This window comes from Lagenorhynchus albirostris, chromosome 1, assembly GCF_949774975.1.
Source record: "Lagenorhynchus albirostris chromosome 1, mLagAlb1.1, whole genome shotgun sequence".
NCBI lineage: Eukaryota > Metazoa > Chordata > Mammalia > Artiodactyla > Delphinidae > Lagenorhynchus > Lagenorhynchus albirostris.
This window is the reverse complement of record NC_083095.1, coordinates 123791288-123804793: the sequence shown is the minus strand read 5'-3', so window position 1 is coordinate 123804793 and position 13506 is coordinate 123791288. Positions and strand designations below refer to the sequence as shown.

The 13506-nt window shown below is 41.4% G+C and overlaps 1 protein-coding gene across 3 annotated transcripts in view; it reads left to right on the top strand.

The window, feature by feature from the left end:
• Positions 1 to 403: 403 nt before the first annotated feature.
• INTS14 (integrator complex subunit 14) overlaps positions 404 to 13506 on the top strand; it is a 40306-nt gene continuing 27203 nt past the window's right edge. For 2 of the 3 annotated variants that reach the window (XR_009541074.1, XM_060152180.1), the window contains exons 1-6: positions 418 to 753; positions 4993 to 5276; positions 8076 to 8183; positions 11364 to 11519; positions 12735 to 12853; positions 13288 to 13430. Coding sequence is in view for 2 of the 3 variants with exons in the window: in XM_060152180.1 (XP_060008163.1) it covers positions 5055 to 5276; positions 8076 to 8183; positions 11364 to 11519; positions 12735 to 12853; positions 13288 to 13430 (748 nt within the window). In the remaining variant the exon portion in view is untranslated. Of the gene's footprint in view, positions 754 to 4992; positions 5277 to 8075; positions 8184 to 11363; positions 11520 to 12734; positions 12854 to 13287; positions 13431 to 13506 lie in introns of all 3 variants that reach the window. The other variant, XM_060152190.1, reaches the window with a different exon arrangement.

The following is a 13506-nucleotide window of genomic DNA, read 5'->3' as shown; positions in this document are numbered from 1 at the left end:
CAAATATCAGCGAGGGTCAGGCTGGTGCACCAACGAGCCCAGGTGAGTGAGGAGACAGTGTGAATTGGTCACGGGGTTACCCAGACAGGTGAGGCCCACGGGCCAACGAGAGGCAGGTGGGCAGGAGGCCAGAAACAAATAAGGAAAAGCCCGAGAACGAGAAGGGAGAGAAGAGGCGAAGACAGCCCGGGCCCGGCGCAGCTGGGGACTACGTGGGGAGTGGGGTCGTGGCGGTGGCCGCAAACAAAACGCTGCGAAGTGAAACGCTGAGGAGGACGCATCGGGAAGCTTCTCCGCTGAGTCAACGCCCCGCCCACGACGTCCTTAAAGCCCCGCCCCAAGCGCCTAGCGCACACCCGGCGCCGAGTTCCGTTTCGTCGCGCGGCCATATACTTCCGGCTGCGGCGCGCTGGCGGAAAGGGTTTGGTAACGGACCGTACCGGTGATGGGCGCGGGGTGAGTAGAGGGCGCTGGAGACCGTAGGCTGTCTTGGATTGCTTGTTGGAGCTGCAGGAGAAGGGGTCGGCGGCGGGGAACAACGCGGGGCCGACGCCCGGCCTTTCCGCCGCCGAGGTGGCCGCCCCGCGCCGTCTCTGCGGCGCCAGTTCCGGGCCACTGCCTTCGTTCTCCCTTCGCTCTGCCGCGCCAGAGCTCCGCACAAGCACCACGATGTCGGCCCCTTACCCAGGCCCCCTTCGCCTCCTCTTCCCATAAGAGACTTCCAGATCTTAAAGACTTTTGACTGATTTTAAGGTAAAAATACATCCCCAGGCAGACGCGATCCAAATGCAGGAGTTCTGTGTTTACAGGTTGGCACTTTAGAGGTGAAGTTGTAACGAGAACGGTGGAGGGGACTCATCGGGCAAGAGATGTGAGGCCAACAGACAAACTTAAGAGTAGGTTAGCCGATCCCTAGAAATTCGAGTGGAATCACGCTTTAAGAGCGATACTCCTCAGAATCACTTCTTTATGAACGAGCTAATTGTCTCCTTCTGGGAAGAATTATAAATGTGTAGCTAATGGAGATGACCAAATCAAGGGGCTAAGGGCTACTTGAGAAAAGAAGACCACTAGTTGTCTTAAGCATTGTATGTAAACTGTACTTACGAGAAGGCTATGGGGGTGGGGTGGAGGACCTTAGGGTAAGAATCAACCCAAGAGAGAAGTAACATGGTGTTTTCACAAAATTGCTGGACTGTGTGGGCAGGGATTTTTTTTTTTTTAATCAGGCCTAGGCTACTTGAGTGAACCATCCTTCAAGAACATCCATCCATCTTTTACTTCTGTGCTGACAACCTGAGTTCTAAATTGGTTTCCCATGACTTTGCCATTGTTAGGAAGGTGTGTTTGGGGGTGGACACAAATGCATCAGTCTGAAGAAAGAGCCAGCTCCATAAGTGTCTTCCCAGAATGCAAGCCTGCCAGCTATGGTCACCCATTCCAGTGTTACAGCAGATTTCATGAGCTGGAAATGCTTTCTTATATATGATCTAAATCTGTGTATCCTGATTCTCATTCTCCTAAGAGATGAGGCCAGTACTCCGCATCCCCAGCTTTCAGTAACGTAAAGACCTCTGTGCCTGAATGGGAATACCATAGGAGCTGGATAAACTCTATACGTGGGTAGAGGCATAGGAGTTCCTGATATCTCTGCTTGAACGAGGAGAGGAGGAAGTGTGTTTCTGGTGTCCAGAGTTAAAATTTGTAATGTGTTTTGCCAAAAAATTAATGTTACATCTAGTGCTGAGAGGTAGTTTACTTGTCATTATCAAGTATTTGTCAAGTACATACTGTGTGCCCACTGCTGTGATAGGTTCTGAGGAGACATTGGTGGGCAGAATCTCACACTGTCCTTGCTCTTGTTGAGCTTATCGTCTAATGTAGTGTAGTTGAACCAGTATTGCACAGGACCTCACTTCTTGAACAACACAGCTGAGACCCAGAAAGGGTCTGGAAAGACTGAGTAGATGAAATAGCACCAAGTTGATAATGCCTAAGCACATGCACGTGACAGCAGAAGAAACTCACAGGCTCTTAGAGCCTGTTAACTTTGACTTCGGACACAGTTTTAGCAAGCTGGATTACCTGGCTTTCCAGCTCATAGTAGCAAAAAAGCAACAAATCGGAAAGAGGGAGGATGATTACAGAGAAAAGTGGGATGCAAAATGATGGTCCAAAACTTAGTTACAAAGAGGAGGCACCAAAACAGAACACAACAGCCTGGATCCCTTGAGTACAAGGCAGTGTTTCTGGGTATGTTCTATATACTTGTTCCATGGCATCAACTAATGATCAGAGAAGGGTTAAATGGGAAACACAGAGTTAACAAACTGGATTCTTTGCTATAGAGCTTCTCAGTGTCTTTAATAAGACCTGAACTCATTTTTCTTGGCGCATCCCTCCAGGGCAGCGTTGTGCAGCACACACTTGGGAGAATGCTGGTATAAATTAAAACATGAGGGCAGCAGCGTGCTGGGCAGTATTGGTGTTCAGAGTTGTGATGCTAAGTCAGAGTGAATTATGTTTAACATGCTGTGCTTAATGAGGCGCAGAATAAGGATGCACATTTTGGGGTTTTTTGTTTGTTTGTTTGTTTGTTTTTGCGGTCCGCGGGCCTCTCACTGTTGTGGCCTCTCCCGTTGCGGAGCACGGGCTCCGGACGCGGACGCGCAGACTCAGCGGCCATGGCTCACGGGCCCAGCTGTTCCGCGGCACGTGGGATCTGCCCAGACCGGGGCACGAACCTGTGTCCCCTGCATCGACAGGCGGACTCTCAACCACTGCGCCACCAGGGAAGCCCCTTGGTTTTTTTTTAAAAATAAATTTATTTTATTTATTTTTGGCTGCGTTGGGTCTTCGTTGCTGTGCATCGGCTTTTCTCTGGTTGTGAAGAGTGGGGCCACTGGTTGCGGTGCGCAAGCTTCTCATTGCGGTGGCTTCTCGTTGTGGAGCACGGACTCTAGGTGTGCGGGCTTCAGTAGTTGTGGCACGTGGGCTCAGTAGTTGTGGCTTGCGAGCTCTAGAGCGCAGGCTCAGTAGTTATTGTGCGCGGGCTTAGTTACTCCGTGGCATGTGGGATCTTCCCAGACCAGGGCTCGAATCCGTGTCCCCTGCATTGGCAGGCAGATTCTTAAACCACTGCACCACCAGGGAATCCCACATTTTAGTTTTTTTCTATCAAAATGGTTAAACATTTTGGAAAGCAGTCTGGAAGAGTAATTTATATATCTCCTTTAGTCTTTATCGATGTTGGATACATGAGGCATTTGGATTTGAAAGGCCATTATGTGGTAAAAAGGCTTTTCCTACTTGACATGAGTCCCTGATCCCCATTTATAACATTGTTTCTGTGAGGCAATATGCTCAGAGTTCCCAACAGCCTACTTACAAATGGAATTTTAGAATAGCACACGTTTGCAGTTGGACACTGTACTAAAACAAGCCCTCTGGCCACTGTTAAGTGTTTTAAAGTAAGTTCCAAAAAAGAAATTAGTGAACATTAAATTTTCTAACTTGTTTATGTCCATCCTGAGTGTTCTCTAATTGTATATATGCAAAATTGTATATATGCAATATATGCAGTATGATTTTTATGAAGTTGTAATCGGTGTATACATACAGGCCTGTGACCTGCTTTTCTCAGTTACTAATACTATATAAATATTTCTGATATCTGTATATGTATGATTTATTTATAGCTATATGATATTTAATTGTGTGAGTAGACTATAGTTTGCTTAATAATAGAGTAGCAGCAGCAGCAAGAGCAGATCTGTATATCTGGGAACTTTTTTCTTTATTTTTGAGCACAGAAATGTTTTCTTCATGCTAATTCTCAATCCATAATTTTAAAAGCCCTTTGTTTTCTCCATTTCTTCTACATTTTGACTTTTATACAGTTTTAAGAGATACTGCCAGCTGTCATACATATTCTTTAATTTTGCTCTTTTCCTTCATAGTTAAAGAGCTGTTGCCTCGTTTATCTGCAGTGAGTACTACTGAGGCTAGCAGTTTGTTGTTTTTGTCATGCTTAATGATTTCCAGCTTTGTCTAATTTGGACTATGACTTTACCAGCCTTTTCTTTTTTTTAAAATAATTTATTTTATTTTATTATTTTATTTATTTATTTTTGGTTGCGTTGGGTCTTCGTTGCTGCGTGCAGGCTTTTCTCTCGTTTCGGCCCGTGGGGGCTACTCTTCGTTGCGGTGCGCAGGCTTCTCATTGCGGTGGCTTCTCGTTGCGGAGCACGGGCTGTAGGCGCATGGGCTTCAGTAGTTGTGGCACCTGGGCTCAGTATCTGTGGCTCATGGGCTCTAGAGCACAGGCTCAGTAGTTGTGGTGCACAGGCTTAGTTGCTCTGCGGCATGTGGGATCTTCCCGGACCAGGGATCGAACCTGTGTCCCCTCCATTGGCAGGCAGATTCTTAACTACTGTGCCACCAGGGAAGCCCGACTTCTTGTTTTTATATTTTGCGTTCATTTTAATTTTTTAAAAAAGGACATTAGGCAACAAGATAATTCAGCAAACACTTGCCCAAATACTGCTGTATTGAGTAAGATAGTGATGGTGCCCAAAAAGAATGGTTGATTGTCAAAAAGTACCACCATAAGACAACTAGAAATGTTCTTTAGTAAATTAAGTGTCGGAGAGGTGATGTAGGAGTGTTTGTTATATTAAGTTGTGTAAGATTTGAAAGTATTCAACTCAAGAGCTCCCTGAATTTAATATTTTGTTTTATTTTGTTTTTACTAGAAACATTTAAGATGGTCCTTGATTTATGGCTATTTAGTGGGTGATTCTAGGAGTGGTCCTCACAGTGAACTAAGCTGCTTGCTTCCCTCCCACTGAATTCCCTGCAGATTTGTCCTCACCTCCACTTAGATGGGGTTTGCCTTCACTTATTTCTGGAAAGTTAGGTTAAAATTATGATTAAAAAAATACTTTTTTCTCTCCATGACATGCAAGACCTAATCATATTTATTTTCTACAGCATTTCTCTATCTATAGCTATCTGTTTACATTCTGACTGGGAACACTGGGATCACTTTCATCATGCCTACGGTGGTGGTAATGGACGTATCCCTTTCCATGACCCGACCTGTGTCTATCGAGGGGTCCGAGGAATATCAGCGCAAGCACCTGGCAGCCCATGGTTTGACAATGCTGTTTGAACACATGGCCACAAATTACAAGCTTGAGTTTACAGCCCTGGTGGTTTTTTCATCACTCTGGGAATTGATGGTTCCCTTCACAAGAGATTATAACACCCTACAGGTACAAAAAGGAATGAGTTATTGTATGTACTGGGCCCAATTTATAGGAAGGAAAACAGTATTATCATATTGCACTGAATATTTAGAACTGGAATTATTTAAATATAAGTCTATGGGTATAATATCTGAGTATAACTGTAAAACAAAGATTCATAATCAGTAGGCCTTCTGCCTTTGGTAGAGCTATGAGTTAGAGCTGTGAGTTGTTGCTGTAGCCTCCTCTTTTGGTTTTCTGGAATTCTCTGTGGGAGGGGAGCATCTCAGGATGTAGTGCCCTGTTCCCTAAAGTTCAGGATCTTTAGGTTCAACACTTTTCTACTTTTCTATAAAACTTGAGATGAAAAACAGTCCTTCCAGGGACTTCCCTGGTGGCTCAGTGATTAAGAATCCGCCTACCAATGCAAGGGACACGGGTTTGAGCCCTGGTCCGAGAAGATCCCACATACCGTGGAGCAACTAAGCCCATGCGGCACAACTACTGAGCCTGCAAGCCACAGCTACTGAGCCCATGCACCTAGAGCCCGTGCTACGCAACGAGAAAAGCCACCGCAAGGAGAAACCCATGCACCACAACAAAGAGTAGCCACCGCTTGCTGCAACTAGAGAAACCCCACATGCAGCAATGAAGACCCAACACAGCCAAAAATAAATAAATTTTAAAAAAAGAAAAATAGTCCTTCCTTATAAAATCCTTATTCTAGAGTAATTCAGGAGTATATTTCCTCCGCAACAAATAGCCTTTGATTTACAGATGCCAAGAAATCATTTTAAAACCTTGGTTGATAGGTGTTACCTTCCAAAGGTGTTGTCTGTGATATGCCAAAGAATTACTTTCTGACAACATCTCTAAATTATTACTATTTCCAACAATACCTAGCACAGTTCCTTGCCCATAGTGAGCAGTCAGTAAGTGTTTGTGGAATTAAAATGAACAGTTTAATAGTTGCTAGGCAGTTTAGAAATCCAGGATCAGTATAGTTTGCTTTTTAAAATATAAATAATAAAATTTTGTTAAATCATTTATTATCTCACATTTTTTTAAAAAATCTATTTATTTATTTTGGCTGCACCGGGTCTTAGTTGCAGCATGTGAACTTTCAGTTGCAGCATGCAGACCCTTAGTTGTGGAATGCAGAGTCTCAGTTGCAGCATGTGGGCTTCTTAGTTTTGGCGTGTGGACTCTTAGTTGCGGCATGTGAACTCTTAGTTACAGCATGAATGTGGGATCTAGTTCTCTGACCAGAGGTCGAACCCAGGCCCCCTGCATTGGGAGCATGGAGTCTTACCCACTGGACCACCAAGGAAGTCCCTATCTCACATTTTTTTAAGTGACTTAAAAGCTTTTTTTTTTTTTTCATTTTTTAATTGCACTGGATTTCTTATAGATGAGTAAACTAAGAATCTTGGATGTTCAGCAGTTCTGAAATTTAAAGAATTGCTATATAGGTAGTGAAGAGTAATGGTTGAGTCCTGGAGTCTGACTGACTGGGTTCAAATCTAGATTCTGCCACTTCTAGGTGTAAGACCTGGGAAAGTGACCTAATCGTTTTGTACCTCAGTTTCCTTATTTTAAAAATAGGTTAACTGGGCTTCCCTGGTGACGCAGTGGTTAAGAATCTGCCTGCCAATGCAGGGGACATGGGTTCAAGCCCTGGTCCGGGAAGATCCCACATGCCGCAGAGCAACTAAGCCTGTGCACCACAACTACTGAGCCTGTGCTCTAGAGCCCGTGAGCCACAACTACTGAAGCCTGCGTGCCACAACTACTGAAGCCTGCTTGCCACAACTACTGAAGCCCACACACCTAGAGCCCGTGCTCCGCAACAAGAGAAGCCACCGCAATGAGAAGCCTGCACACCGCAACAAAGAGTAGCCCCTGCTCACCACAACTAGAGAAAGTCCGTGCACAGCAACGAAGACCCAATGCAGCCAAAAATAAATAAATGAAATTTTTTTTAAATAAAGAAAATAAAAATAGATTCATTATCTATACCTTATAGCAGGGGTCCCCAACCCCCACCCCCAGCCACACAGCGGGAGGTGAGGAGTGGGCAGCCAGCAAAGCTTCATCTGCTGCTCCCCATCGCTCACATTACCGCCTTAACCATCCCCTGCCCCGCCCCACCCACCCCCCGTCTGGAAAAACTGTCTTCCACGAAACTGGTGCCTGACCAAAAAGGTTGGGGACCACTGCGTTATAGGATGTTGTCATGATTAAATGCATGTAAAATGCCTAGAATGATGATAGTATTCAGTAAATTTTGTCATTATTTTTGTGATGTCTTCAAACGTTTTTCATTTTAATTATTTCTTTCAAGGTCCACTTAATAAAGATATGAACTTGATGGACAATTCACTCTCACCTGATGAGAGAACAGAATAAAGGGAAGCTCTTTTTTTTTTTTTTTTTTGTGGTGGTACGCGGGCCTCTCACTGTGTGGCCTCTCCCGTTGCAGAGCACAGGCTCCGGACGTGCAGGCTCAGTGGCCATGGCTCACGGGCCCAGCCGCTCCGCGGCATGTGGGATCTTCCCGGACCAGGGCACGAACCCATGTACCCTGCATCGGCAGGCAGACTCTCAACCACTGAGCCACCAGGGAAGCCCAGGGAAGCTCTTTTAATCATCCTTTATAGTTGAGGAAATCTTTTTTACCATTTTTCTTTAAGAACGTATGATTTGGGCTCTCAGAAACACAGTGTCCCCTGTGTAACATTCATGCTTTGAACAGTTTATGTTTTTTTCTGGTAACAAATTAAAACGGTAAATAATAATGAGCAATTTTATCTTTCATTCAATCAGGAAGCACTAAGTAATATGGATGATTATGATAAAACCTGCTTGGAGTCTGCATTAGTTGGTGTTTGCAATATCGTTCAGCAAGAATGGGGTGGTGCAATTCCTTGTCAGGTAATGATCAATTCTTTTTCTTTGCCCTAAGTTAAAATCATTAACCACTGAGGCGCTTCATTTTTGTTCAGGCTCTGACACAGCATACATTGTAATTTCCACAAACTGTATTATACACTTTTGGTATCTTTTTAAAAGAAGGCACTAAATCAACACTAATATATTCAGAAAGCAGCACAAATATGCCTTAAGGAAAGCATCCTCCTAGTAAATTGACTTACCTCAAACTAGCATTGTTTGTATAAAACACAAAGGGCTCACAGTGGAATTTTAGAACACCCCCTGGAAGGGGCGATTATAATTTTGAGTGATATAATTGTAAACATCAGTACAATATAGTCTATCTTCATTATTCCAGTGTAGCATTTATTCAGCAGACTTTTAACCTTCTCAACTACCTGGGTTGTCTAAAAAGTGAGGTGTATGTCATAAAATCTGTTGCCCTTTCCTTAAGAGTCCACAATAGGTCCACATATAGCATCAAATCAGAGCAGAGTTGTAGCAATTGGAAGTTTGCTATAAACAGGTTCTTTGAGAAGTGGTAGCATATTTTAAAGGAGAAAACAGAAAAGTTGCTAAAAGGAAAATCATAATAGTCTACAACAGGAATCAGCAAACTTTTTCCGTATCTTAGGCTTTGCGGGTGTCAGTGGCAACTCCTCAACTCTGTTGTCATAGCATGAAAGCAGTCACAGGTAATAAGTAAATAAATGGGCATGGCTCTGTTCCAGTAAAACTTTATTTACAGAAACAGGCAGTGGGCCATAGTATATGATTTTTTATTATAGGGTCAAATACGGGATTCCTCAGTAGTGTCAGTAGCATCACCGATATTTGTTTTTTAAATAAGTATAAGATTGTGGCTGCCTTGTGGTGAGGAAAGGTTAGGGGCTGACCCAAATAAAACATGAGGGAATATGAGAAGTGATGGAACTGGTCTGTATCTTGATAGTAGAAGTGGTTACATCACTGAATGCATTTGTCAGAACTCATAGAACTATATACTAAAAAGGGTGAATTTTGTTGCTTATGAAATATATCTCAATAAACCCAGCTTTTTTTTTTAAGCTTTTTTGTTTTTTCTTACTGTTTTTTCTTACTCAGGTAGTTGAGTTATTTTATACAGTATGAACTCATGGGTTAGTGAAGACCCTGAGCTACTACTAAAAGGTTAAAAATCAGATCACTTTAGTGGACACTTGCTAAAAAAGCCAGTAAATACCTTTTGATCAGTTTCCTTTCAGAAATAAAAACCTTTGTCACCTTGCTTCATAAACATTAGTTCATAAAACCATGCATACAGACTGTCTAATTTCCTAGCAATATAAAGAATAAGTGAAGTTTTGTTGTCAATATCTTCTGAACTGGAAGCTAGCAGGTAGCACAGTTTCATTTGCTACTTCTTCAGTGGTTTTAGAGAAGAAACTCAGAAAACACATAAGAGCCAGACCTTGTGCACCATGCAGACTTCTGCCTTTTAATATTTTTTTCTTCCTTTGCAAAAAGGAGGAATCTGAATTTGAGATATACTGTACCCTGAGGGGAAGGAGCTGGGCCTGGATCCACTTAGACTTGCTTGGTGAGTTTTGGGGTGAACCAGGTCCAAAACACGGTGGACGTTATTAGTGATTGTTTTTATAATCAGTTACTATCAAACAGATTTGTTTTAATGTGGAATGTTTTTAACCAAGTTTTTAAAGAGCTGGACTGTGTTTTCATTATCTGAGTAAAGTCTGTCTCATTTTGACATTACAAGAAATATTTCATTATCACACAGCATCTGAAAAAGCTAGTGGCAGAAGTAAATCATTATGTAGCAATTGTTGGTACCTAGAAGAGGGATTTGCCTTGACTGTCTTCCTAAGAGATGACATCTCTCCAGGGGACCTCTATTAAGCATTCTTGGGCTTTAGAAGTAAGTGTCAGTCTTGGCACTTCACATGGTGCAACCACCTAATACTGACTTACTGGTTTGTTATTGTTAAGTTACTAGGCTAGGCTAGGGAGAGCAAAAACAATCCTCCCCTGGATTGCTTGGGAAGTCCACCCAGGACTTCCCAAGGACTGCATTAAACAGTGAGGAAAAGGAAAATGATTTGTAACTAATGTCTATTGTTGGTATGTTTTGAAGGCTTTTAAAAATTATCGGTTGATTAAGAATGCATTTTAAAGGTCTTGTCCATGTCTGGTTAAATGGCTTTTATAAATACATATTTAATGCAGTTGTCATTTTAGTTGAGCAGGGGTAGGTAAAGTTTGTCATCTTTGAAAATAAAGTGTCAAGGTTCAGTCTTCAGACTTCTGTGCTGGTATTTCCTAGGGACACACGTAAAATAGGTCCTTATGCCATTTTTTTTCTTTTTTTCTTTTTCTGCTGCTTCAGGTCTTAGTTGCAGCATGCGGGATCTTTTTGTTGCGGTGCGCAGGCCTCTCTCTAGTTGTGGTATGCGAGTTTTCTCTCTCTCTTTGTGGTGCGCAGCCTCCAGGGCACGTGAGCTTAGTTGCCCCAGGGCATGTGGGATCTTAGTTCCCCAACCAGGGATCGAACCTGTGTCCCCTGCATTGGAAGGCAGATTCTTTACCGCTAGACCACCAGGGAAGTACCCTTTATGCCATTTTTGACACCAGTGTCTTAGGTGCCAACTCCTTCTCTAAGAGATAGCGTTCTAGTTTTAATACAATTAAGTAAGAATTGGTTATGAATGGTTTTGTCTTTTTTTTAAGTGTTCATAGGTAGGTGCTTTTTTAAAGGTTTAATAAGATAAAATACAGTAAAATGCATAGATCTTAAGTATACAGTTTACTGAGTTTTCACAAATGTATATACCTATGTAACCACTCCTCCAGTTAAGATATAGAACATTTCCATTACCCTACAGAGTTTTCTCATGCCCCTTTCTACTCAGTATCACCCCACAACCCCTATTTGATTTATCTTAGTTTTGTTTTACGTGGTCTGAACTTAATATATATGTGTAGAATCGTATCAATACAATGTGTCTGTCATCTTTCACTTGACAAATGTTGTTGAGATTTATTCACATCTTTGTTTGTATTCCTGCAGAGGTACATTTTTCAGTGTAAATGCAATTAGGGAGAAATGAAAACATTGCCAAATGAGACTGCTTTAAATAAATATGTTATTTCATGTACAAAACTCCTCTCCCTTTTTGCAAACAGGTTGTTCTGGTGACAGATGGCTGTCTTGGCATTGGTAGAGGGTCACTGCGGCACTCCCTAGCTACTCACAGCCAACGCAGTGAGAGCAACAGGTTCCCACTACCTTTTCCTTTCCCATCTAAGTTATACATCATGTGCATGGCAAATCTGGAGGAGGTAATGCTTTTTACTAAGTTCTTTTTAGTTTGATTAGATACATTTTAGGACTCAGAAATGGAATATATTTTTTAGTATATTCCATTAATATTATATTACATATACAGGCATGTGTCGGAGATATTGCAGGTTCCATTCCAGACCACCACTATAAAGCGAGGATCACAATAAAGCAAGTCGCATTAATTTCTTTTTTTCCCAGTGCATATAAAAAAAGCTTTGTTTGTACTATACTGTTGTCTATTAAGAGTGCAATAAATAGCACTGTCTAAAAAAAACCAATGTACATACCTTATTTTAAAAATATTTTATTGCCAAAGAGTGCTAACCATCATCTGAGCCTTCAACAAGTTGTAATCTTTTTGCTGGTGGAGGGTTTGAAATATTGCGAGAATTACCAAAATGTGACACAGAGACAAAGTGAGGAAATCCTGTGGAAAAATTGTGCCAATAAAATTGCTTGACACAGGTTTGCCACAGACCTTTGTTTAAAAAAAAAGGCAATATCTGCGAAACTCAATAAATGAGGCATGCCTATAGTATAACATTGAACTCCATTGTTTCAACTGACACTAATTACTGATTATATTTGAAAAGACTCTATGTCTCAAATGCTTTCTGAAAGCAGAGTGTTGCCACATCTCAGGAAACATAGCTGGAGTTGTTATCCGTCCTACTTCCCACAAAGATTCTTCAGATGCTACAGAGTCAGAATGTTCTTTTTGGTGTTAGGTGTTTCCCTCACTTAGGAATTCTTATGTCCATCACACCAGAAATGTTGACAGAAGTGTGCTTTGATTTTTTGTTGTTGTTAAGTAACATTACTCTGATGTATGTTTTATTAAACTCTTATCTCCTGGTTTTCCCATTTATTTTGGAAAGTTATTTAACTTTTCTTCACCTCAGTTTTTCTATCTTTAAAATATAAATAATGATGGTTCTTACCAAAATATGTTAGAAACACTTGGAAGGGAAGGTGCTATGTGAATACCAACTGTGGTCACCTCTGAATCTTTGCAAAACTACTTGGAATGAAATAGCTCTACTGGTATAATTTTATATAACATTCCTCTTTGGTAACCTTGAGTCAAAATTGTTAGTTATTTTCCTTCTCACATTGTTAAAAAAAATCATCTTCGTTTTGTGACCTTAGTGTACTGATAACAATCTGGCATTTTATGCCACTTTAAAAGAGTCATCTGTTTTGCTTTGTAGCTTCAGAGCACTGATTCCTTGGATTGCCTTGAACGTCTTATAGATTTAAACAATGGTGAAGGGCAGATTTTTACTATTGATGGCCCCCTGTGCTTGAAAAATGTACAGTCTATGTTTGGGTGAGTATATACTTTTTTGCCTTCTTACAATCCAGCATTATAATTTGATGTCAGACAATAATATCTATTTTACTGTTTCTAGTTGTGTCATTTCATTTTCCCCAAGTTGCACATTTTTCAGATAAAATGATTGGTAGTAGTGATTTTTAAGTGTTGACTCCCTTTTAAATTAAGCATGACTAAATCTATAATGTCTATAGGTATTGACTTCCTTACAATGACAGCAATTTCAAAGATTTAACTGCTTTTGGGCTTTTCAGAATTGAAATTTCCTCACCAAAAATATCAGATTTTGTTCTGTTTCACAAATGGTCAGATCATAGCTTTGGAATCAACTTGAAGGGAAAACAAACTTGACATCTTAAAAAGATTACTTGAAAAAAATTATACGTATCATATTACTCTTTCTGTAACAAATAATCATCATATTCTAGAAAACTGATAGATCTGGCATATACACCTTTCCATGCTGTTCTCAAGTGTGGCCACCTAACCGCTGATGTGCAAGTCTTCCCCAGGCCAGAACCTTTTGTTGTAGACGAGGAAATCGATCCTATCCCTAAAGTCATTAACACAGGTAACTTTTTTTATACTTCATTCTTAGTTCTTCTGTTATCCTTACTTTCTTCTAACTTCTGACTTTTACTCTCCTC